A 27,294-nucleotide genomic window follows, 5' to 3' on the forward strand; every position below is an offset into this window, starting at 1 on the left:
AACATGAGAAAAATGGTATAACACTATTTGTTTGATTCATTAAGTTTTTGTGTTGCTCCTTAAGTAATGGAGTGATCAAATTCGTAGCATAATCATTCATCCCTAAAGAACGATTGCAGCATATGTTATACACAAAACATTCTCTGACTAGCTGTTTGTTTGGGAACTACAGCCAAAAGATTTGATTCTAGACATATACATTAGTTGACAAGACTCACGGTCTTGATCTAGGATTCCTTGTAATTTCTTCACTGATTTTTACATCAATGGATTGCTTCTTCTTTTTTCTTTTTTTTTTTAACGCAATGGATTGCTTATATAGGTTGAGTTGGTTATTAGTGATGTTCATGGCTCTATATTTACTTGTCTTGCAGGAACTCGATCATATGCGAGTGGAAGACGTGAAGACTACAACCTATTTGATAATGTGAAGCCAGGTGATGATGACTTTAAAAAAGCCTGGGAGAAAGAGATGGAGAATGATGATGATGATGATACTCTATGGTCAGGAAGTGAAGACGAATACAATGCTAATACTCAACAAGAACGTGGAAGAAACCGGCTTGAGAAAGAGGTTAAGAAAGCTAGACAACTCCACTCTAATTGATGCAGATGACAGTGACAAATTATACAGTGTTTGGTCCGGAACCGATGAGGAGAAAACTTTATGGACTGGAGATGATGACGACGATATTCCAACAGATCCACACCCAAGCGAAGCATCTGATAAGTACTCAGACAAGTTGTTTGAGTTTGAAGAGAAACCAAAGTACAGGACAATCTCGGAGCTGACTGAACATGCAGTTCTTCAAGGATATGCAGACTCGCATGAGAGATCCAAACTTCAAATTCACACCTGAGATTAAGTTGAAGCCTGAGAGTAAACTAGTGCCCAGGAAGAAGTGGCAGAAGGCACAGTCCAGAAGAAGGAAAGCTCAGAAGCGGTTGCTTGTTCAAAGATACTGATAGACTACAAGGTAACATCATATTGACAGGTTCCTTCTTAATGATTCAAGTACCAAATCTATTTCCTGTAATTGTGTTGATTCAAAATGTATCATGCAACTGTAAGAGTCTTATGACTGTTTCATCTTGATGCCAATCCTGTAAATAATCGGGTACCGTGATTAAGCAGCTTTCCTTTAGAGTGATTCTGGACTTTTTAGTATTCCTTCTTCTAAAGAAAGAAGCTTTGAAGGAAAAGCTAGAGATGCTTTGGTCCCTATTGGACATTTTTTTTTTTTGAGGGGGAGGGGAAGAATACAGCTTTATGAGCTTTTGATCTTCAAAAGTTTTTTTTTCTTTCTTTTTGGTGTTCAAAAGTTGGAACTTGTAATGTTGACACTCTCTTGCCTTTTGAAGCTTATATTCTAAAACAAAATACAAAGCAATTTGCTTAACAAATCACAAGATGCTGATTTTTGGGTCTCTTCCTAATATTCCTCTTTGTTTATTTATAAAATTATACAATTGTCAAAGTTACCATTCTAGTCCAACAGAAATTAGACAAATTCACCAACATTTACTGCTTAATTGTTCCATTATGCTACCAATATTCACCTCTTAAGATTCCATTTAGCCTTATGGTTATTGTTTTGACTTCATGGAAGATCACTCCACCAAAACAAACAAAAATATATTCTCTTTGAGTAAAGCATAAAGATATTTTGCAGACGTGAAAAGTATTAAGCTTCTGGTTTAGAGCTAGGTCATCCATAATAGATATATCATAATACCACTTTGCCACATTTGGTTTACCATGTTCTAACGTTCTAAACATACAAAAGTGAACATAGACCATCTTAGTCCATATGTGAAAATATTGTCTCTATAATTTATTACATAGATTATACATGACCTTTTCTGTATTATGAGAATAGTTGCAACTTGCAAAAGTAGATGTGTACACAAAGAAGAAAATATAGATTATATATTATATTCTGCTTCTTACATATTTCACATGATAGAACAAGCGGCGTGGACGTTGTCGTCGCTGAAGAGGGAAACGTAGTTTTCACCAGGTGCGTTTGCGGCTGGAAACGCTTGTGTAGGGTTGCGGATGTGGCCTGCAGGAGCACGTTTGTCGTACATGCCAGGCGCGAAAGGGTAATAGACCATATGCTGAGGTATGTAAGGCCAAAACTCTGCCTTCTTCCCTGTGCTCTTCACTCTCTTCAACACCTTGTTTGGGTCCACGTGACCGTTCACCGTTAGCCGGCTCTGTTTCCGGTTCACCTCCACCGTTTTCACGCCTATACCAGTCGGTTCAAAACATGAAAAATAAGTAACCAATTGTCTCAACTCTTAAACGATATGTGCTTTGAACAAAAACTAAGACGAACAAACCTAACAATTAAATTTAGTAGATTTTCCTTAATAATTTATTTTACTAAATTTTGATAGATGAATCTTACTTTTAAGTTTTAAAATTTATTAGAATTTTTATATTTAAAAATAACTTACAAAATTAGTAAAAACTTTTAACAAAATGATAGTATAAACATCTTTTATAAATAAAAAAACATTCCGAACTTTTTGAACAATAATTAATCATTTGAGACCAAAAATCTGAGCAAATGATTAGTAGTTATAGATATATATATATATATATATATATTTAGGCCAGTCATGAAAATGTAATTTTAAGGTAGAATAAGAATCTTAAAAAGAGAAATTAAAGCAGCTAGAATAAAGAAAAAAGAGAGATTGGCGAAAGTTTTTATTCAAATACTGTGGGAGTGATGAGAAAGAGAACCTTTCATGCGACGAACCACGTTTCTAAGTCTTCTTTCACAGCCGTCACAGTCCATTTTGACCTTGATTTCCACTGTCTATACAAGAAAAAACATTCATTACCATTATTCTATTAATATAAAATTATAAATACTATTTAACCTGTAGTCATAGATTTCAAACTAATTTTCGAAGCTTGTTCATGTCATATAGTTCAGCAGTAATCTGGCTATTGAAGCATCTCTTTTTTTTTTTTTGAAAGAGGCAACTGAAGCATATCAGTAGTTAGTTTTTTGTTTAATATTATCTATATCTGTTAATTCATCATGTATATCGCCTATGAATAATGATGTAGCGATATAATATACAGCGAAAAGTTGATGAAGTTTTGAAGAAACATGTTTAAGAAGACGACACGGATAAAAATACATGGTCACGTTCTAAGACATTTAAATTTACTGTACACGAAACGTATTAGCATTTTGAAGTTAACCAAATCAATTAGAATTAATATATATCATATATATGTATATAGATAAGACTCTAAAACAAATAATGAAAGATAAAGTTCAAAAAAAGATAAAGAGTGAGGAGAACAAACCTGCAATGGCTTACGCTTGGTTTTGGCATTAGAGTATGTATATGAACAAAAGCTAGATATATAATCAAATGCACCCATTCTTCTAGCTTCACCAAATAAATTATGTATTTACTATAAGATCAAATGGGTTTCAATATATTTTTATGTGTATGTAAATGTTAATATATGTATATGTGTATGAGTGTGTGTGTGGGTATATATAAGGAGAGAAGAAGAAATAGCCTTTCTTAATAGAGAAGAGAAGAGAGTTACGTGACATGCATACAAGATTCCATGTATATATAGGCTTTCTTGATTCTTTTAGTGGTCTATTTTATAACTATTTTCCACGAGAATGTTGTAGAAGAAAAGGTGTATTAGGAACAGAAGTGAAAAAAAAAACAATAATAGATCGATGATAAAAAAAGGAAAAAAGGTACATCTTATTTTAACAATTATTTTGTTCGTGCATGCATTTTCATGGATTTTGTATCATTTTTCTTCTACAAGAGATGAAATAGTTCTGCAACGTAGTCTTTAATCAGAACTCGAATTTTATAAAACTAAAACATGAGTAATCTGTATTGTAGTGAGGAAATGATGTGCGAAAAGCTCTTTTATTGGCCTTATTAAACAAAGTTCCTTTTTTTATTGGCCTTTGCTTTCGTTTCGATTCAAAGATTATGGCTTTGTCATCCATTTTTATGTAATTTAAAATAAAGTCTCAATAATTGTCTATAATAGCATCATTACTGGTAGATTTTCTACCAAAAGTATCTCATCAATATTATATTAATATTATAGAATAACAGAAATAAATTTTAAAAATAAAAGAAGATGGACTAATCTCTATAAATTAACAGTTTCTTCCCAAACCTCAAACGCTTCTTCCTAGCGAAACGTCTCTGTTATTTCTATCATCTCTCTTTTCCTTTTTGATTTTTTTTTATTATTTTTGTGGGAAGAAGCTGTGTGAGAAACCTCCACTGCTAATGCTCTAAGATTCCTTTATCAGAAACCGTTAAACTATATATAATACTATTATAAGATGCTTTAATCAAAAACTGAAATGAGCGATGATCGTTACTTATTGTTTGAATAAAATCATTCAACAATGCTAGAACTTTAGATGCTTTGTGATACAGTGTGATGTTGAGTTACCAATGATATTTGGCCTTCCCTTTTTCTACAAATGAATATATGTAAGTTCAGGCCATATTTTCTTTACATATATAGATAAAACCAATAATCAATTATATCGAGATATATTTTGTGAAAGATGTTTGCGTGAGTATTAGGTTGTTCTGCTGATTAAGACTAACTAGGTTAAGATCTGCGCTTGGGATAAACATTATATATAAAAATTATTTTATATATTATATATTTTTATATATTATAAAATAATGAATATATATTGAATAATTAAAAAGTCAGTAACTATTATATATATAATTGAATTGGTGCGAACATATAAATCAATTTTATTAATCCAAATAATAATTTTTTTCTATTTGATAAGATATGTAATTAAATTTAAATGATATTAACATATATAGTATATTTTTAATATTAATGTCTATTAAATGATGTTTTCTACTCATATGGTTTTTTGGATCATTTGTATCTTTAATTGCAAAAACTTTAAATTACTGATAACAAAATTTTCATTGTTCGTTCAAAACTGTATCAAAAATATTGTTCAAAATAAATTTTGAAACTAAAATATTTATGAATTTTATGTGGTTTATAGGTTAATTTAAAACGATATATATATATATATATTAATTTTAATAATTAATTAAATTAGACTTTTTACTTATATGATTTTATAATCATTTGTATTTTGTCATAACAAAAATTTTAAACCATGGATCACAAAATTTGAATGTGAGACTTTTAACAGTTTTGGTAATTTATTGTCATTTTAAAAAATTCAAAATATAACATATACACAAAATCCTAAATTTTTATTATATGGTTATTGTGTTTGTTTAATTTCTTTTAATAGTTTAAAATTAAACAAATATGCTATAAGATACACTAATTTTTTATCAAATCTTTATTATTTAAAATCATTAATTGTCATACATACGTTAACCACATTAGGCAATTCCGTACTTTTATTTAAATAAATAATAAAGACTATTAATAATAAATTTATGGTTAGTTTAATAAAAAATATATTATATAATCAGATGGACCAACCTACTTCTCTAATGATTCTAAGAATCATCTTAGTGATAACATGTGTTTACAAAAAGAAGTTGTAATGTTTTTCAATTAATATATAAAAAACATTGAATTTCAACTAATATACCATTCTGAGACAATAAGATGAGAAAAATGAAATGATTAAATTTGAAAACACTATTAGCTTTCCCCGGGTAAACTTACTGCCGGTATATATGCAAGTCTCTTTTTTTAGAACATGATTATTGGGGGTTCTTAGCGTGAAGTTCTTAACGAAATATAAAAATATGTCTCTTAACTTTTAACTAAAAAGATTAAGAACGTGTTCTTAAATAAGAGTTTTAAGAGCTGGTTCTTAACTTTTTTAGTTAAAAGTTAAGAGACAGATTCTTATATTCCACTAAAAACCCCACTCTAAAAACCTCCAATAATCATCCTCTTATATTTTTAACTTGATCTATCTAAACGTCAATAATTCTTGAGAACTTTACAGAAAAACAAGTTATACGCAGAAAACCGAGAGAAGTACATAGTACGCTGAGTTGACGTTGAATCAACCCATGCTATTTATTCTGTATAGTTTATAGGAGTTATATATCAAACTTTATACTAAAACATTAAAATCGCTCGTGGATTCTAAGCCACTTGTGTCGGTCGGACAGTTCATGATTCTAAGCTACTTGTGTCTAGCATATTTCCTGCCTGATTTTGACAATGATTCGTTATAGTTACCAATCTGTGGTAACCAGCAGAAGTAGAATAAACCACTTTGCCCAACAAATACTAATCAGTTTTATGGCAATTTTTAAGAAGATATAAGTAATATCTGAGAGAGCCATGTAATCACCACAGGTCTTTTCTACCGCAAGTCTTTAATGTCAACAACATATTAAAAGTTTGAAGAAATCCAACGAAACTCCTCTTACAAACTTAGCAACTTACAATCTCAAATATCTTTTAACACATACGAAAACAAGTGTTTGTAACTCCAGATTGGTGATCCTAAACGCATCTTTGAAAACATCTCAAACTTGCTTGCAACCTTCTCTGACAGCGTCTTAGTAGCGGTCATGACGTCTGTAACATGATTTAAACAAACAAGTTTAGATGCATCCCAAAGAATTACAGAAAATAATGTATCTGTTTTGTGAATCAAAGTTACCTGCGGCGATCATAATCCCTCGTTCTTTCCCTAGACCGGGACCTCGAGCTGCGCCGGCTTCTTGAGTCATAGCCACGTGACTGATTATAGTTTCTGTCATGTTCACGGTGGTCATGGTGCCTGTCGCGATCTCTACTTCTACGGTCTATATCTCTTCCACGGTCACGGCTACCTCCTCTGTCTCTGTCTCTACTTGATTCTCGCTCTCTGCTCCTCTCCTTTGATCTGTGATTAGTAAGTTTTCAGTAAACATGTTGGGCATTTATTGAAGTAAATTGAAAAGCTTAAGAAAGTTTAACCTCCTCTCTTCGACCCGTTCCTTGTGAACTTTGTTCTTTTCCTCCTGAAGAAGACAAAGAGGGATATAACTAAACAGTCTACATTGAGAAACCCACAGCCACAGTAGAGAAATTGTATTGTATTTTACCTGAAGCTCTGCTAGTTTATCACGGATCAGCATGTAACCCAAATGAAGCTTCCCTCCAAAATGATCAGCTAACCGACGATCACTAAAGGCAGTACAAAAGATTTTTGACATTGCCAAATGCAAATCACAGATTGATGACCAAAGATATATAGTTTAAAGCTCTATTATTATTCTCTAACAGGCACAATAAATCAAGAAAGAACGCACATTATTCATTAGCTGCAAAAGTAATCCTCGTAAAACTGGGCCCAAATAGCCTGCTGGTGAAAAGGAGGTACAACAGTCGGTGTCAAATAATGAGCCATTTCCAACCCACAAGATCTATTTCTAGCTTTTTCTTTAAATGCCAAGGAACCATTAACCATAAATTTTTTAAGTAACCAAACTTAACCTGTCATAGACGCTCAAGAATGCTCCGCATATGTCACATAAACGCAGTTTCTGGTCCGTCTGAGACAACAAAAAGTAACAGAGAGTGAGGCTATCACAGGTTTTGAGAGCAAGCTTTCACAAAAAAAAAAAAAAAAAAAATTCCCTTAAACAGTCTAACCAGTCATCCGGCTAAAGAACTTTATGAAATGAATACCTACAAATAATGAATCTAGATAATTTATCATGTCGAAGATAAGGAGATAAAAATTGGCGATCTCAACTTACAATGCGCACATCTGCAGCAGTGTATTTGGTTGAATCCACCACAGGTTCTTGTCTAGGAGTCAGCTGAAAATTTACAAGAGAAATAATAAACAGTTTAAGTAGGGGGAAATAGAAAGCATGTCGACTTATTCAAGCAATTTACCCAAAACAAGACAAAAGAGAGATACATGCGTCAACAGACTTCATAACACCCTATGAGGTGTGACGTAACACGAAGATAAGTGCCAAACAGAAAACTAATTATGGAAAAAAACACAAACCTTCTTAAGAGCTTCAGCCTCCTCCAGTGCTTTCTGCGCCTCATCAACCATTCCTTGTTCGCCTGAAATAACATATATATATTATATCTGTACATTGGCTGTTTCCAACATTCAAAAGTTCAGACGTTTTTATTTAGGTATATAACCACATACTGGCTCCCAAAATTGCATGTAACAAATGTTTCCCAAGCTCAGTTTTGTACATTCATATATCATAGCAATTATTAACGGGCCAAGTAAATTTTTCGATCAGCAACAGAAACTCACATGTTGGCAAAGAAAGTTAGAATGTAAAGATCCATAAGAAGAAGATAAAAGAAAAAGCGGAGAGGCGGCAGTATTGAACCACTGCAGGGATCACTTGAAGAACTATAGACCAAAAATTACCAAATTGCGAAAAAGATGCAAGTTAGAAGTTAGCCCCTTACCGAACTCTTCAGCTTTCTTTAATTTCTCATTGATCATCTCTTGCGTACGAGGATCCGGCGGAGGCAATGCTGCAGCTGGCTGCTGACCAGGAATGGGCTGTGGCAAGGCTGCCCTATCTTTGTTAAAGGCCTCCAACAGCAGCACAGCCTGTAGGGAAAGAAAACAAAGGACTCGACTGTTAATACATGACCAAGCGCGACAAATAGCAAAGCACGTGATCACAGACCTGTAAATCAGCTCTCTTAGTCCTCATCTCTTCAACTAACTCAAGAGCCCTAATCTTCATATCCGTTTTTCCTTCAAGATCTGTGATATGACATAATCATTTTTAAAGATTAAAGCAGCATATACAACCACAAACAAAAAAATCATCAGGAGAAGCTAGGCATCCAAGACACTGCAAATTAGTAAAAAAAAAAATCGATACATTCAAATTTGGAACAATTTTAAAAAGTGAAGAGGTAACACCATAGATTCAGCCTTATTTCCAGAAGATAAAAACCTAAATATATCATACCCGCTTGATCAGCTAAACTCTTAAAACCCGAGATTGGCAGATTTAGTTCTTAAACTGAGTAAATAAGCATCATGTGGCCTGATAAAAAAAAACCAACTACATTGTTCATGGAAGCAAGCATATATCCGAGACATTTCCAAGCTGATAGCCTACTCTAGTTATAGCGGAGAAGTCTACAGACACACCGATCAACTATAATGACTACAAAGGGAAACCACAAAAGGTTCAATTCGCATGAGCTGCAGTGAACTTCTAGTCATAAGGAACCTAAGCATTATCTGACCAAGCATTTATAACTATCTCTGTGGAATTACAAGAGCATCACACCACCGAACATCGATTTGCAGAAAAGAAGCCAAAAGTGTGCTAAAACTTGAGTAGCTTAAAAAGACATAATTATATTACCATGAAGGTCTGCTTCCTTCATCTTCTCTTTGATTTGGTTTGATAGTTCGAGAATTTCGGGTGACTGCAGTAAAACAACGAAATGATCAAGGAAAGACTGAGTTAAAAAGAAAAAAAAGAGAACTCAAAAAGATCTCAACGAACTAAAACTTAGAACATCACCTGAGTAACTTCGGTAACTGAAATTGCAATAGCAGCTTTTGCATCTTCTTCCTGAAGACGCTTAAGAGCTCTACCAATCTTCCTATCACACTCAACAATAAGCCTGTCTATCGCGTCTTCCAACTCCCTATCGTAGTTGTCAACACCTTTTGCCTTTGCCTCTTTATATCTAAGCAAGAGTTAAGGCAAGAAAATGAAAGAAGTAAAAGTCGCAATGAAGAACTCGTGCATCTTAAGCCAAAAGGCTCCAGACTTGCGCGAAATCTTAAAATTCTTTGTAAAAAGGATACTCTTTCCTGAGCTGCAAAGAGTGCACCTTTGGGCAAGGACCCATATCCATTTTCTGATACATAACAAAAAAATCACATTAGCAAACTCACAGATAAGAAAAAGATTAACATCAGTGAGCCAAAATTTGAACCTTGAAGTATTCAAATATGCATAAAAGAGCTATACAATGACTTATGCAATAGCAAATCCAAGTGGCAAACGTACTAAACAGATGCTTGTAGAGCTCGAGCAGCTAGCAAAATCAGATACTCATTGTACCACAAAGCTCGAAGATCTAATATAGACTCACCGTCAATTGGAAGAGCTCGTGAGGGCAGAGACCAGAGAGGTAGAGACGGCAAACATCGCGGTCGTAGTATTTGCGATTCACCTCCGTCACGTCGCCGTTACGGTTGGCTCCCATGAGCACATCGAGCTGCTTTCTCATGGCGTCCATCTTCGATCGATATCCGCTCTTTACTTGCTCTCTCTCTTTCTGATCGATCCGACACAGAGATTGGGTTTCGATTTGGTGTATAAGATTTTTCTTTTTGGGAAATTAGGGTTCAGTCTTTCTCAATTATAGTCCCTTAATAGTTAAATAATTACAGATCCCCCCCCAACTATAATTTGGGCTTATTTTGAGAACTGCAAAAGTATCGGGGTTTTTTTCAAGAAACAAATAAGTGGACGTCTCCCCTAGGCATGGATTTCGGATATTCGGATCGGGTTCGGGTAAGATCCATTCGGGTCCGGGTTTTTTGGATAAATGAATTCTCTTCCCAACAAGTATTTGGTAGATTTCGGTTCGGGTTTCGGGTCGGATACCACCTGTTCCGGATCGGTTTCGGATACCCATTTATTATGTAAATCGTAAACATATTTACTAGATAAAATAATCTACGTGTAAATTGAAGTGGTTCAGTGGTTACATACTCTACTTTTAGTGTGGCCAACCCGATTTGAATCCTTAAAATGTCAATTTTATAAAGAAATTAATACTGAAATACTATATATATTTACAATATAAAAGAATACATATAAATTGAAGTGGTCTGGTGGTAAAATAATCACTTTTCTACCTGTCCAATCCGAATTCGAGTTGTTATTCTGAGTTTTAGGCTATCCATTTCGGTTTAAATGGATACCCGATCGGGTTTCGGGTATTAACCGGAACCGACCCAATATCCACAGGTATTATAAGCAATGACACATCGGGTAATATGGTCATATCCGAAACCGAACCAAACCGGTCTATTTCGGGTCGGATCCGATTCGGGTAAACGGTTCCGGCTAAAAGTCCCAGCCCTACCCTTTCCGAATTTGATTGCCCGTAGACCCGAATCCGCGTTTGGATCCGAATTTACCTCGCCGTGTTTTTGGGCTCTTGAGTTATGTACGTATGGTGCCTACTTGGGTGGGCTTTGAGATTTTCAATATGGGCTTTTAACGTGAATTGTGAGCTTTATTTAGTTGTCTCAAGTCAGAATTCCTCCGAAGATCAATTTGTGTTGCGTCATCACAAGAATAGGGATTTTTCATCATAAAGGGGGAAAAAACACTCCAATCATGGGACCTTGTGTATGCGCACGCCAGTTTTAACCATTCGGTTGATTTATATATTTCTGAACGAATGAATTTTTTTTTCTTTTCCAAGAAATAAAAAATTAGAAAACGAAAAGAAACAAAAAAGTTAAAATGAGATGTCAGACATGCAAAGAATAGGTCTGATGTGGAAGGGAAATACAAGAACTCGCCCGCTTTAACCGGGGGAACCAAAATAAAGAAGCTTTTTCTTACTATTATTATAAGAAAAGTTGAAAATTTATGGAATAATAGAGTTATGAATACAAAATATTATGACAATGACATTGGCTGGTGCAAATATTGCAATGTGACAATGTTATGGGTTTTCGTACGCTCAGGCAGACTCTCGCAGACCCTCATCATTTCCACATTCGTCTTTACATTCCCAAAAAGAAAAACATGGTATAGTACATCTTTAGTAAGAAGAAACATGATAACCTGAGAAGAGTTCACACTAATTGGACGAATGTTTTTGACATCTGATTTGATTGTTCATAAGTAAAATCAATGAATAGATTGGTTTGGCAATTCAGTTTATGCTTCTTTTCTTTATCAATCTCACGAAACCATGATTTTGATTCACTGAGTTTGAAAATTTACAGTTAATTCAACTCTTCCACATTTAATATATTTGCTTGTATCGTTGTGCATTTTCACGGTACTACTAATCATAGTCTATATCTAATCTATTAAAACAGTAGTACAAATTTGAATTAACCCATTTTTCTTAAATATTTACAAGCTAATGCCACTGCAATTAAATTTAACTAAAAATTCTTGGAAAATATTTGAAATATCATACACGATTTTCCCAATTAATTAAATACCAAAATTTCCTAAAACTAAAACATGGCACTAACTAAACCTTACTTCCCCTATTAATGCTCATATCTCACAATATATACTTATGTTGGACAATTTAGAAATTTATTGATTAGCTTAAAAGACAAACATCAAAACAAATTAATACATGCTTCAAACCGTAAGTTGATATTACTTATAACTAATATATGCCCATAATATTCTCAACTATCGATGTTATTATTAATATACAACTATATGATATGCATAATATAATCAATATATAAATATGAACATTCTCAATTTATATTGATATTAGACATCTATCAAAAAAATAATAGCATGTTTTGATATAGTCATATTAATAGAGAAAAACATCACTAAAAAGTGTGGGAAATAGATATTACATATATATTTTGAAACTGTAGAATTTTTTTTATAGATATTGTAATTTTTTTTATAGATATTACATATATATTTTGAAACCGTAGAAAAATTTATATAGATATTGTACTTTCAAAAGATTTAATTCCACACTAGATAATATTTGACGGAAAATAAGAGAAAATTGTAAAGTTAATGATTATCAGTTATTATTATAATATTATATATTCTGCCACTTAAAATGAATTTGAAATTAATACTTATAAATTATTCTGAAAATTATATATTCTATATTACTTTATTGACCATACATACACATATGACCCAGACATAAATATAACATAATACACATTGTATATTAAGTGTATTCAAATAAAGTTTAAAAATGAGTTACAGAGACCAATCAATATATTAAATCCACATTTTTATTTGTTTCCAAAAAAAAAAGAAATCAAATTCGAATTTTATAAATTAGGTGTTTCATAAGTAAAAAGTATTACACAGCCAAAAAAATTTAATATTGAGAAATAATTATATAAAAATTTATAATATTATTGAAAATTGATTCAATATAGTAAATAAAAATCAGAGATAATATAAAATACATCATGAAATACATCTATATTTCTTTTCATACAAATTTAAAATAGTAATAATGATTCATAAACCAAAATATAATATAAAATTTATTGACTATAAAATAAAATATTTACAAAAGAATTTTGACCCGCGCTTAAAGCGCGGGTCAAAATCTAGTGTAATAATAATTAAAATTAGAGCAATTTTCTTAAATAGTCATTTTAAGTTTTTATCACCAAAATAACTCTCAAAAAAGAAAATGATCAAATAGCTCTTTTTATTTTAAAATTTTTAATTTTAGTTTTATAAAAAAAAAATTTTGAGACTTCACTATCAAAACTTCATCCCTTAACTCTAAACCCTAAATATAGATTAGTTAATCCTATGATATAAATGTAAATTTATTTTTTAATAAAATTTATTTTAGTCATTTTTTCATTAAATACTATTTTTGTGAAAATAAATTTAAAAAAAAACTATCTTAGGGAATTTCTAGAACTATGTAAACCAAGATTTTAGTCTCATAAGTTTACTATTATAACATCTTCGTTGTATAGTCTAATTTAAACATTTAAAAAACATTGTCGTTGTAGGACCTAATTAACTATGAAAAGCACTATAAACTCAGAATATATAGGATTTCTAAAACCTAATGTTTGAAATAATTAATTAAGGAGACATCTTTTGTTTAGCTAAACATAAGTAGCTTATACGACAGATTAATTTATCTAGGATCCATCTAGTATATTTATATACATTTGGTTGACAAACAAATAATTTCCTTTTTACAGCAGAAAAAAACTACTAAATGGTATTTAAATAGCCGGCTAGATTTAATCATAATATCCGATGACATTTAACATATACTGGAGTATAACAAAATACTTCTGAATAAGAACATGTTACTAATGTGAAACCCTTTCTCAAAAAGAAAAACATGTTACTAATGTGTTGTTTATGTATGTCACTGTATAAATAGTGAAATTGTGCATGCAATGAATGGGTAAAGTAAAAGTATTGGGTTGGGGAATGGCAGAGCAGAACACTTGCACTTATACTGACAAATATCTCAAACTTTCAATAATATTTTCCTCTTCTGCATCTTTTCTTCTTTTGTTTTTTACCACTTTTAGTCTCTCTATCTTATTTTCTAATTGTTTCAAGATTTTCTTTGGTCACACGCTCTTTGTCAGTTGTATATATCTTCATCTACAGGTGTTTCCTTTATTTTCAGATGGAATCTACAGGTGCGTCTCACTTAAAGAAACAACTATTTATTTTTTGTATTTACGGAAAGCACAACAAAATAATCGTTTGATTTTGTCAAGTAATAATCGTTTTACGCAGAACTTTAACACCATCCGGATATTTCGTTTTTACTCCTGATTACCATTATTTACCATCTCCAATCCAACTTTGTTTTTTCTTCTATATTTTTTTTATAAACTATAAATTTATTATTATAAAAGTGAACTTTGTTTCAATGTCTACCTTTATAATAAAATTTCTCTATTATAGAGAGAATTATAGAGGAATATTACTTTTTGCTTCTATATTTAGAATAAAAATAACATTTTCTGTAGTTTTCTTTATAATAAAATTATGTTATAAAGGCATGTTTTTTTTAACACAGGTTATAAAGGCATGTATTGGTACAAAATATAATTTTATGATAGAATTGCTCTAACTTAGAAGAAAACATAGAAGGGAAAATAAGGTTATACTGGAAATGCATAATACATGAAGACATTCTGTGATATTTTATCCAGACGAAAACATGCAGGTTAGAACTAAAACATATTTTTCCTACAAAATTTAATATATATTGTCCCGTACAAAACATAAACTAAAGTGAATAACGTTTTTTAATAGTTTAAACCATATATCGTAAGTGTAAGAATCTTTTAATTCGTAGATCCACTAACTGGGTTGAGATGTTAAAACATTTGGGTGCCAAAGGTTTTGGGGGTTATAGCATATACTATATATAATAAAAGAACAAATTGTAAGAAAATAATAGTATGGGTTTGTAGGTACGAGGCAATTCTCAAACGTGTGTTGGTTGTGTGTTAGATATTGCAGGCATAATAATGGAGGAGATTAAATTAAATTATAAAATATAGAATGAGAATCCATTGAATCGTATCTTACCAAAGAAAGTCCAAAACAGTTAAAACTGTATAAACATTTGAAAGATTGTAAACCCATGCACATGCTCACTATCGTTTCATTGATCCATGTGTATACCCTATCTTTTCCTCCCTAATTACTCTACCTACCTACTATAAACTTTCTTAATTCGATATTATCGGATAAGCTCAACAACTTTACTACTATGGCTTAGGATGTACATCTCTACCATCCCCTACTAGTCATCCACAATGTCATTACGTGTGGTTTAACTTTTAAGTAGGAGTATTATTTTTTTTACCTTTTTTTGCGTTTACAATGTTATAGTTGGAGGGCGGAATCAGATTTTTATTTTGAAACTTTTCGGACGTTTTAATTGGTTGAACCACAGCCACTGGACATTATTTGGTTTTGTTAAACATTTAAGTTTATCATTACTATTAGTCTATTACTATGTCTCAAATATATCACATGTGATACTGATCACATGTGAAGCGGATTGCATACTATTTGTATTAAATACTCCACTAGGGTCGGTATTTGTCCTTATGTGAAATGATTATTTACTTGAAGTTAAAGATCTGAAATAATACGTATATGTGACACAGTGCGTTGTAGGTCAATTTAGATATATAAAATCGTATTGGTTGAAGTGTTATAGTTACGAAAAGATTCATGTTAAAGATCAATATCTAAAGATTATACGTTTAGTCTTTTAACTTTGGAGCGTATTTTAACCTTGGAGCATTCAAATCTTTTTGAGCATGTTAAGCTTTGTTTACAACAATTGACCATGCACTTTAATTTTAGGAATACATAAAAGAAAAACTGAGTTAGTATTAAAAGTAATAAAAACACTAAACAGTTTATAGAGAGACTTTATTGAATCATTTAGCATATGAAACAATATCTTCTTTACTTACAATACCTATAAGAACCTTCCCGTAAAAATCAAAATAGTTTGAAGGGTTAACATGTTCTTTCTCAGCAACCTTGATGCATTGTTATATTGACTCATCATCAAAACACAAAACACATAAAAATGAGTGAATTCAATCAAAATCATAGCAAGTGTTTGGCCTCTATGGCCAGAGCCTTAGCCTTTATGTGTCTCATGTCATGCGTTTGTTGTAATGGTTTTCGATATACTTCTTAGTTGCAGCATCTTTCTCCATTGTTGAACTCGAAATCAGCTCTTCATCCTCTACAGCCTCCGATGTTGGAGATGGCATAATATTCGCTACCACCTGCTCTTCGTGATCCGTTTCACAATTCTCCTTTTTTTGTCTCCCAAAAACATAAAAAAATGTTGCTATTTATCTTCCATTGGATTTATTTTTGTCGCAGCCATCGACGGAACGCCGAGATGTCATCTCTACTTTCTTAGTCTTTCCTTTTCGCATGTGGTTTAAATTGCAGATGAATTTGTAATTTCGGCTTACTCATGGTATTTATTTTAGGTCAAACTTTAAACTTTGTAATTTTTTATGTTTTTTTTAATTATTAGATTTTATGATCCGTTAAAATAAATGACTTTTATATGTACAACATGTTAAAACAGATTTTTACTATAACTTGTAATTAAATAATATTTATTTACCAAAATATAAAAATTAACCTTGAAAATATTATCATGTAAATATAATACTACTCCCAAATTTAGTAAAACTATTAGTTTTAATAAATTATGTTCCTTTTTGTTTATATATATAGTAGGGGTGGACATTTTACCCGATACTTGAACCCGTATTCGAACCCGACCCGAAAAATCCGAACCAAAATCCGAACCGAAATAGCAAAATGTTTGAATGTGTATTGATTTATGAGAGATTGGATATCCGAACTCAAACGGGTAATATCCAAACCCGAATGGATATCTGAAAATAACTGAACATATGTATATTTGCCTTTATATTTCTTGTTTACATCTCTCATTTTATTTAAAATATTTATATTGATGTTACACATACGTTAAGATCATATAATATACATATAATTACGGAGAAAATGATTTGTCACTCAATTAAAATGCATGTCAAGTTTTTTGTTTCATGTATTAACAAAAGTTACATTCAAAATTTTAAAACAATAGCCAAATTAATGTTTATTTATTTTTGAACTGTTATCTCTAAATTTATCAATCATTCAATCTATTAAAAAATAAAAAATCAGTTAAGTGAAATCTATATTTTTAAACAGAATAAACCTAAAAATGAAAAATTAAATTTTTTTTTTCAAAATCTCAATATCCGAACCGAATCCAAAATAACCAAATTCGAACTAAAATACCCGAACCCGATCCGAAGTATAGAAATAGCCAAACGGGTTCAATAACCCTATACCGAAATACCCAAAAATCTGAAATACCGGACCGACCCTGAACGGGTATCCGACAAATAATCTTCTGCATTTTTTTATGTACACTTACTGTATAAAACTAAAAACATTTATATTTATTTCAAACTTATTAATATCATTAAATTATGAAACTAATATGAAAATTATTTGACATATATATATATATATATGGATGATGATAATTTATTAGCGAAGGAGAAAAAGATAGTCTCCATGTTTTAATGTCATTCTCGACTTTCCATGTGGGGAAGAAACTTTATAATTTTATACAAAAATCTCTCTTCAAACCCAAAATGCTAATCTCTTTTGGCTTCTTTTTCATTCTTCCCAGATTCTCTGTAGAGGAGGATCTATGAATCCATCTCCTCCCCCTATCTAAGCTCCTCTTCTTCTTCTTTTCCATCGGTTACTCTGTTTCAGAAGATTTTTTTTGACTGAAGGCATTCACTCTGTTTCAGAAGCTTCCAGAGGCATCAATGGCCGAGAGTTTATCTGTTTATACGGAAAGGCTATCTCTTTCTACCACTCTCATCTAATCTTTCGTGATTTAAGCTTCTAGGTTACTCTGCATGTTAGTTTTGTCATTGGAATCAACCTTCAAAAATTTTCTCTTTTTTTCTTCATAAGATTTAAAGTTATGGTTTTTTAAGCTCTAAAGGTTTACTTATATTCTCAGGTTTTAATGTTTGATGTAAACAAGACAGTGCAGAAATTGTAATAAAACAACCAAAGAGATCACATATGTTCTTAAAGATGATAGTTTTGGTGTTTGCAATGGTCTGTGGTCTCTACATTTGCTCCGTCTGCTTTAAACAGTTTAGTGTCCAAACCTCACAACTTGTTCGAACTCGTATCACTACTCGGATTCATTACCCAAAGCCAGAGACTTTCAATAGGTAAGTAACTCTTCTTGTTTCTTTGTTTGCTTATTCACTTCTAACTTTGAAACTGATCTGAATGTGGGCACAATCCGGTGAGGTTCTTTGCGATACTATCGATGCAGAGATCAGGAAGCGGTTGGTTCGAAACATTGGTTTGATATCTCTCCACCGATTCGTTACCCAGTGCTTGAAAATATGATGACTACGAATCAATTAAATGGAGAAGCTCCACTGCTTGTGTAGGTGGAAGCTCAAGCAACAACCGGAAACCTCGGCGTTATCGGGAGTTAGCATCGTTATTTGCCAAAATTTCCGCCGCAGAGATGAAACGATTCAAGAGAAACCCTCAAATAGGTTAGCCATAAAACAGTGAATTAGTATGATTTAAGAGATAAGAAGAGAAGATGAGTTCAAGAAAAGAAATACTCACATCTATTTATACTGTTTACACACCGCCTTTCAGATCTAAGCAAAGCATTGAAGATGAATCGTGGAGGAGAGTTAATAGGATTTAACACAAAGCCATTAACCAAACCGTTGCAGGTCGGGAGACGAATCGCAAAAGTCACGCCTAGCCGTCGCACGAAGAGGAGCGATGAATTTCGTTTTCTCGCTGCAGTCGTATTAGGGATAGACGGAGCTCATTATCGTTGGGCCGGAAACACTTCTAATCTCACAGCCCATGAACACACTAAAGAACGAAACCGAAAATGTTTGAAGTTTAATGAAACGTGCGGTTTGCCTTATGGACACATGTCATTACGATATGAAATGATTTATCTACGTGGATCATAGGTGTCTCTCTAAGGAGAGAGCAAACCATACTTTATATAAATAGATTTGTATCATTCTAAGAGGTGTTTAAGATTTTTGCATAAATATTAAAAAAAAATACAAATTTTTATGTAATTAGTTTTGGTTACATAAAATAACATTAAATAAAATTAATTCAACCAATAAAAAAATACGGTATTTTATAATTGGTCAAAAATAAAAATAAAACATTAAATTTCACCTAGAATTACGAGAATGTCACTTATTTTGAAACAAAATCAAAATCTTTAAACATCAATTAAACTGATACGGATGGAGTATATATCTTTACAGAGAACATATATATATGTTTTTCTTGTAAGCGTCCATCTCTTCTTAGTCATGTAGTTCAAATACCAGCTGCAGTAAAACCATGAATATTTGAATTTGTTGTAAAATATTCGAAGCGACTACTGCACGTTTGGAAGCAAAACGCCAAACGCAATCGCTCGCTCGGTCATAGGGTCACACATACACATGTGACTAGCATTATGGGTCTTAATTCAACAGCGAGTGATTTTGGGATTTATTATTAGTTCTCGTGTTACTCTCACTTTAACACAAAGTCACTAACCTTATTTACACATGAAGAGAGGTTTGAAAGGGCTTTTGACTGATTAATTATAATGTATTAAACCAAACTAGAATTAAGAGATTAGGCATCGAATTACATTACCACCACCACCACCATTCAAACCGACCAATACATCTCCACAGTTTTCAAGTAAAACAACTTTTTTTTGTTGTTCCTTCGGAATTTAAATAAATATTCGTTTATATAAATGCGCATAATATGACGCCTCGGAAGAAATGAAACATTATATCTTTGACTTTTCTTCTTCTAGTTCATCTCTCTTCTTTAAGACCAAAACCTTTTTCTCCTCCTCTTCATGCATGAACCCTAACTAAGTTCTTCTTCTTTTACCTTTTACCAAGAACTCGTTAGATCACTCTCTGAACTCAATGAATAATAACTGGTTAGGCTTTTCTCTCTCTCCTTATGAACAAAATCACCATCGTAAGGACGTCTACTCTTCCACCACCACAACCGTCGTAGATGTCGCCGGAGAGTACTGTTACGATCCGACCGCTGCCTCCGATGAGTCTTCAGCCATCCAAACATCGTTTCCTTCTCCCTTTGGTGTCGTCGTCGATGCTTTCACCAGAGACAACAATAGTCACTCCCGAGGTTATTGTTTTAGAACTACTTGTTTTTTTTTGATTTGTTTATTTGTTTAGTTTCCTCTTCTTCCAATGCGTAGAACAAAGACCAATACACACGCACGCATACTAGCCCTATTTTTTCCTTGGGCTTATTTATCGATTTCATTTATTTTGAGAATATCAATGTGTGGGGTTTGATGTTTGTTTGCATATAGTAATACTAAAACATATGCCAGTTATACATAGATTTTTTTTAAAGTTATACATGGATATGAAATGAAATTTGACATTTCCTCCTTTATTCAATATCATAATATGATCACATACATGTGTACCTTTTGATTTGTATATTTGTTTCTTACAGTTGAAGGAGAGAATAACCAAATACCCATTTGTATATTATAGATCGGTGATGAAAAGTAAATTTAACAAATTATGATAATATAGGCCATTAATCTTTGATTTTTTTTCTTTATAGATTGGGACATCAATGGTTGTGCATGCAATAACATCCACAACGATGAGCAAGATGGACCAAAGCTTGAGAATTTCCTTGGCCGCACCACCACGATTTACAACACCAACGAAAACGTTGGAGATGGAAGTGGAAGTGGCTGTTATGGAGGAGGAGACGGTGGTGGTGGCTCACTAGGACTTTCGATGATAAAGACATGGCTGAGAAATCAACCCGTGGATAATGTTGATAATCAAGAAAATGGCAATGCTGCAAAAGGCCTGTCCCTCTCAATGAACTCATCTACTTCTTGTGATAACAACAACGACAGCAATAACAACGTTGTTGCCCAAGGGAAGACTATTGATGATAGCGTTGAAGCTACACCGAAGAAAACTATTGAGAGTTTTGGACAGAGGACGTCTATATACCGCGGTGTTACAAGGTGCCCTTCATTTATTTAATTAAAATGTGTAAAATGTCGCTTGAATTGTTATCTTCTTGGTAAAGTCTGGGACATTGATCTAATGGCTCTGTTGCGAGAGTGCTACGGAATGTTCCTTGATATATAGTATCAAAGAGAGATATTGTTATTATGGGCTTATATAGAATAATACATATATATATATATATACATGGTAGCTGTTGATGACATGTATGTTCGTATTAAATGATAAGGCATCGGTGGACAGGAAGATATGAGGCACATTTATGGGATAATAGTTGTAAAAGAGAAGGCCAAACGCGCAAAGGAAGACAAGGTATATATATATTCATTGATAATTTGATCATATTTTCATACACGATTTACTTTCAAACTAATATAGGTTTTTTTATTTTTTTCATGTTTTTATCAAAATTTGCACCTGGTGGTTGTCTTCTCAGTTTATTTGGGTAAGTAATTTATTATAAATTGGATGAAGCTGTGATGGATAAATCTAAATTATATAATCAAATTTTTTTATTTTTTTTGTAACTTAATTATATAATCAAAATAGCGATACGATCTAATTCAATTGTTGTCTAATCATGCAGGAGGTTATGACAAAGAAGAAAAAGCAGCTAGGGCTTATGATTTAGCCGCACTCAAGTATTGGGGAACCACCACTACTACTAACTTCCCCGTAAGTCAATCAATGTTGTACAAGATTTCATAACTTAGAACCAATTTTATTCTTTTTTTATAAGATGCTATTATCTTATTATTAATTGCCATGTTTATATCGTTACATTTATTACAATAAAAAGTACTTTTGGTTTGATATAATATGTAGATGAGCGAATATGAAAAAGAGGTAGAAGAGATGAAGCACATGACAAGGCAAGAGTATGTTGCCTCACTGCGCAGGTATATAATGGAACTTCTGATATTATTGCATATGACATCTATTATTATACATGTATATTAGTATTTTATATATAGAACCCATCACGCTCACGTTTATATTTAAAAATATGTCCGTATTCACGTCAGATTATCAGCATACACCTATATATAATAGACATTAAAATATGCAGGAAAAGTAGTGGTTTCTCTCGTGGTGCATCGATTTATCGTGGAGTAACAAGGTATTCATACAGAGAGAACGAATCCTATTTTGTTACGTACATATATATATAAAAATATAATTATAAGATATCACATTTTATATTATGAATATTTCTTCTAATGGGTCCAAAAGACATCACCAACATGGAAGATGGCAAGCTAGGATAGGAAGAGTCGCCGGTAACAAAGACCTCTACTTGGGAACTTTTGGTACGTTTAGTCTTCTCTTACTAAACTTCACAATCAAATCTATAACAAAAGATATCAACTAAAAACTACAACATATATCTAAGTAAGCTGTACATATATTATATATGAAGGCACACAAGAAGAAGCTGCAGAGGCATACGACATTGCGGCCATCAAATTCAGAGGATTAACCGCAGTGACTAACTTCGACATGAACAGATACAACGTTAAAGCAATCCTCGAAAGCCCTAGTCTTCCTATTGGTAGCGCCGCAAAACGTCTCAAGGAGGCTAACCGTCCGGTTCCAAGTATGATGATGATCAGTAATAACGTTTCAGAGAGTGAGAATAGTGCTAGCGGTTGGCAAAACGCTGCGGTTCAGCATCATCAGGGAGTAGATTTGAGCTTATTGCACCAACATCAAGAGAGGTACAATGGTTATTATTACAATGGAGGAAACTTGTCTTCGGAGAGTGCTAGGGCTTGTTTCAAACAAGAGGATGATCAACACCATTTCTTGAGCAACACGCAGAGCCTCATGACTAATATCGATCATCAAAGTTCTGTTTCGGATGATTCGGTTACTGTTTGTGGAAATGTTGTTGGTTATGGTGGTTATCAAGGATTTGCAGCCCCGGTTAACTGCGATGCCTACGCTGCTAGTGAGTTTGATTATAACGCAAGAAACCATTATTACTTTGCTCAGCAGCAGCAGACCCAGCAGTCGCCAGGTGGAGATTTTCCCGCGGCAATGACGAATAATGTTGGCTCTAATATGTATTACCATGGGGAAGGTGGTGGAGAAGTTGCTCCAACATTTACAGTTTGGAACGACAATTAGAAAAAATAGTTAAAGATCTTTAGTTATATGCGTTGTTGTGTGCTGGTGAACAGTGTGATACTTTGATTATGTTTTTTTCTTTCTCTTTTTCTTTTTCTTGGTTAATTTCTTAAGACTTATTTTTAGTTTCCATTAGTTGGATAAATTTTCAGACTCAAGAATCACTTCTGTTCTGTCTAATACAGAAAAGTTTTCATAAATTTAGTACTAATCAGTGCTCTATTGATTTTTCTCCTTATCCTTTTATTGTTACAAGGAGATGAGCCATGAAAGGTAAAACTTAACCAAGCCTCATCTACGTCCTTTTTTTCTCTTATGCCAAAATCGTTTTTCCAGCAACATAAACAATCTACAAAACCGATTTCTATTGTTCTATGCAGAATAATATCGCAAGAATTGTGAGAATAATTATTAATAAGGAAAGAATATAAACGCAAATTGTAAATTTCTCTTCGATGGGAACAACCCCCTTGCAAATTGTAAACGAATATCACATCTATCCATCATAATAAATATTCATATAATGAAATTTGATGGATTATATAATAGCTAAAGAATGTGGTGCTGGGATAATGTTGATACCTGCAAATTGCATGAATGCGCCCATCTTCTGATTTGCTAGAGTTTTTAGCATCATGTCATTTGTTGTAGGATTTGGACCCAACCTCTTGTAATCACCGCAGGACATGTTATTATGCCATGGGACTTTGCAGTTGATGCAAAAGGGTTTAGAACATTTAAAGCAACATCTCATATGTCCGTTAGTAGATTTAGAGAGCTCTGATACCGACATTAAAGCCAAGCACATCGGGTTTGGGCAATAAACTCTGTCAAGTACAGGAATCGAGTCATCTTGGATCATTTGTTCCCACATCTTTTTTAGTTTAGGTGTCAAAAGACTGGCAAAACTTCTAAGAGTTGGCTTAGACTCGCACTGATAATGAGGACATCTCAGTACTCTTCCCTCGAGTAGCATGGCTTCTACATACTGTTTCATGCACTACACAGAATTGATGACCGCAGCGACGGAAAGCATCTGATCAACTTCAGAATCATCGTCAAAACATATACGGCATGTCTTCCTCTGAGAAGATTTCTTCGTAAGACCATCATTAACCCCGGTCTTTTAACTGGGTTCTTAACTTCGGCTAAGAGACGGTTCTTAACTTTTCTTAGTTAAAAGCTAAGAACCGTCTCTTAAATAAGAGATAAGAGCCGTTACTTAGCCAAAAAGTGTAAAAAAAAAGAGTCAAATTATGAGTTAAGAACCCCCGGCTAAGAGACCGGGGTTAATCATGCTCTAAAGATCGTTCACGTATTGTATATGACTAGAATTCAATATATAGAGGCCGAGATTAAGAATAAGACAAAGTTCACATCCATGTAGGATTATAGTACATTTGGAGTCCTATCAGGATAAGGATTCAATTTATTTTTTTCATTATTTTCTAAAGATAATTAACATTATTTTAAGATATAGTAGAAACTCTATAAATTATTTGAAAAATAAATTTATTAATATAATAAACATAATAATTGGTGTTTTAGTTTATAAATGAATACATAGAATTAGTTAACAGTAGTTAAAAAATTATTAATTGACGAATATGTTTTATAAAAAAATATTTTGATTGGTTTTATATCCACCCAATATGAACTACTAATAAATTACAGACAATTAAAAACAGTTGATTTGTTTATCGTGTAAATCAAACAAACATTCATACGGACATATGTTTACACAACTATTACATTTTGTGTTGTGAAGAATTCCATGTCTATGCTATTAAACAAACATGAAAACTTTGAGATGTATATCAATCAGTTGACATATATCAAATAATTTCATATATGATATAGTTTAAATATACATATAACACCAATAGTTTGGTGTTAAAGAATGTAATGTCAACGGAACCAATCTTATATCCTTATTAAATCTTTGAGAAAATATATAATTTACTACTAACTGAACCAATCTTTTATTCTTAATAAACTTTTGAGAAAAATTGGATTTCTCTTCAATTCTTTATTACCTGAGAGACTTGTCTCCATATTTCATTGCCTTCAATTTTGAGTGATCATGTACATTCCAGTATCAGAATTAGTTAAGATAAAAAGTAAAATGTTGCAAAACAACATATATATATATATGAATGCACTCACCAGTGATTTAAAAATCCTAATCTCTAGAATTAATCAATTATGGAGCTGTAAACCGAATACAAACACCACCAACTCACACCATTGCAAAAAAATCATTCCATGTTTAAGTAAGAATTGAGTAACTTTTGTGCAATTTTAAAATTAAAAAGAGGAGTTTAAGCAAAAATTGAGTAATTTTTGTCTAGCACCAAAATATTCTGGTTCAACCTCTACAAAAGAAGAATATCATAAGAGATGATGATGGTAATGAGGACGACGGTGATGATAAACATAATAAATGCTAAAAGCAAAGAGAGTGAAATACGTTTTTTCCCTCTAAACACACCAGAAACAAGCTAGTGATCTAGAGATATCAGGTGGAAAATCCAAATGTGGATGAAGTTTGTTACGGCTCCAGGGAGCCTCCTCCTTATAAGTTACGTAGGTTATACTCAGTTTTTATGGAGATGAGTTTCCTTCGGTTTGTAATGACTTCACTTTTGGACATCAAAACATAATAAATAACTGAAAAATCTTGAGGATTATTAATATCTGTATTTTTCATTCTATCTCTCTCATATTTTACTTATGATTGCTGCTGGAAAAGCTGTCCCTAAATTGCAGCTGGAATTTGGAATTGCTGTTGAGAGGGTGTATACATGATTTTTTATGAATTCTCTTGATATGGTGGCAGGTAACTTTCAGTTTTCTCCTTGATTTAGTTAAGTGTTACATATTCATGTTGCTATGCTGACGGTACTTCCTTTTTTCGGGATTCACGATTTCAATCATGAAGGCTGATCAGTCAAAATCTTAGAACGATTAGATGCTCCAACGAAGGCTCCAAATTGACATGTTGGCACTGATGGTCCGTGAGATGTTGTTACCTGTTTTATATTTTGGTGACTTTTCTTCAAAACTCTTAGATACAAAATATTTGTGATGCATTGCATGAAACCGACCACCTGTGAGAGCCTGTCCGTTTATGCAATCTTTTTCTGGTGGTGGGTAATACTGTAAGAGCCTTATATCTTCGGGAGAGACGAGACTATTTGGTGGTACCTTCGTCATCTTATATCTAGTGAACCTTTTAACATATGTTACTCGTCATGTCTATCTCTTGCGCAATAGATTTTGATTTTAAAGTAGGTATCAACTAGCAAGTGCCGCTGCTCTCAATTCAAGGCTCTGCCTACGAAGATCGATTCTATTACAATTTCTATCTGACAATAATAGTATACAAACACAATTCAAGGGAGGGAGGGAGGGAGGGAGGGAGGGAGGGGGAGGGAGGGAGGAGGAGAGAGGGAGAGAGAGAGAGAGAGAGAGAGGGGAGAGAGAGAGAGAGAGAGAGAGAGAGAGAGAGAGAGATCTCTCTCTCTCTCTCTCTCTCTCTCTCTCTCTCTCTCTCTCTCTAGGAGCTCTCTCTCTCTCTCTCTCTCTCTCTCTCTCTCTCTCTCTCTCTCTCTCTCGAGATCTCTCTCTCTAGATCGAGAGAGTCGAGAGAGAGAGAGAGATGGCTGCTATTGGGTGCGGAACTGTTGGTTTATTAGAGGCTGTAATGCTTGCCGGTCAAGCTTTCAAAAGAATAATCCTAACATTAGTTTACTGATAATCCTAACATTAG

The 27,294-nt window shown here is 32.9% G+C and overlaps 4 protein-coding genes and 2 pseudogenes across 4 annotated transcripts; 3 read left to right on the forward strand and 3 right to left on the reverse strand.

Annotated features, from left to right (window-relative positions):
* The first annotated feature begins 305 nt into the window (after nt 1–305).
* LOC106426114 lies at nt 306–1,404 on the forward strand (annotated as a pseudogene).
* Nucleotides 1,405–1,810: 406 nt separating this feature from the next.
* On the reverse strand, nt 1,811–3,592 carry LOC106426161 (heavy metal-associated isoprenylated plant protein 21). Its single transcript, XM_048769085.1, has 3 exons — nt 3,335–3,592; nt 2,756–2,831; nt 1,811–2,252 (listed from the first exon to the last, which is right to left on the reverse strand). The coding sequence occupies exons 1-3, from the start codon at nt 3,410–3,412 to the stop codon at nt 1,957–1,959; spliced, it is 450 nt and encodes a 149-aa protein (XP_048625042.1). The 5' UTR covers nt 3,413–3,592; the 3' UTR covers nt 1,811–1,956.
* A 2,744-nt stretch (nt 3,593–6,336) lies between these two features.
* On the reverse strand, nt 6,337–10,360 carry LOC106387727 (putative RNA-binding protein Luc7-like 2). The gene is made up of 13 exons (XM_048769086.1): nt 10,103–10,360; nt 9,813–9,865; nt 9,523–9,691; nt 9,361–9,424; nt 8,665–8,744; nt 8,438–8,585; nt 8,010–8,071; nt 7,750–7,812; nt 7,484–7,542; nt 7,093–7,174; nt 6,965–7,008; nt 6,666–6,890; nt 6,337–6,580 (listed from the first exon to the last, which is right to left on the reverse strand). Exons 1-13 carry the CDS (start codon nt 10,247–10,249, stop codon nt 6,562–6,564), a joined length of 1,215 nt encoding a protein of 404 aa, XP_048625043.1. The 5' UTR covers nt 10,250–10,360; the 3' UTR covers nt 6,337–6,561.
* A 7,138-nt stretch (nt 10,361–17,498) lies between these two features.
* Nucleotides 17,499–19,494, forward strand: LOC125593093. The gene is made up of 3 exons (XM_048769087.1): nt 17,499–18,664; nt 18,756–18,866; nt 18,976–19,494. Exons 1-3 carry the CDS (start codon nt 18,589–18,591, stop codon nt 19,305–19,307), a joined length of 519 nt encoding a protein of 172 aa, XP_048625044.1. The 5' UTR covers nt 17,499–18,588; the 3' UTR covers nt 19,308–19,494.
* A 675-nt stretch (nt 19,495–20,169) lies between these two features.
* Nucleotides 20,170–23,677, forward strand: LOC106426170 (AP2-like ethylene-responsive transcription factor BBM1). The gene is made up of 9 exons (NM_001315820.1): nt 20,170–20,514; nt 20,968–21,388; nt 21,622–21,704; nt 21,829–21,837; nt 21,979–22,067; nt 22,218–22,291; nt 22,462–22,512; nt 22,626–22,702; nt 22,813–23,677. The coding sequence occupies exons 1-9, from the start codon at nt 20,289–20,291 to the stop codon at nt 23,520–23,522; spliced, it is 1,740 nt and encodes a 579-aa protein (NP_001302749.1). The 5' UTR covers nt 20,170–20,288; the 3' UTR covers nt 23,523–23,677.
* A 267-nt stretch (nt 23,678–23,944) lies between these two features.
* On the reverse strand, nt 23,945–26,738 carry LOC106426108 (annotated as a pseudogene).
* Between the last annotated feature and the right edge of the window lie 556 nt (nt 26,739–27,294).

The sequence above is a fragment of the Brassica napus genome, chromosome C9 (assembly GCF_020379485.1).
Source record: "Brassica napus cultivar Da-Ae chromosome C9, Da-Ae, whole genome shotgun sequence".
NCBI classification, from domain to species: Eukaryota; Viridiplantae; Streptophyta; class Magnoliopsida; order Brassicales; family Brassicaceae; genus Brassica; species Brassica napus.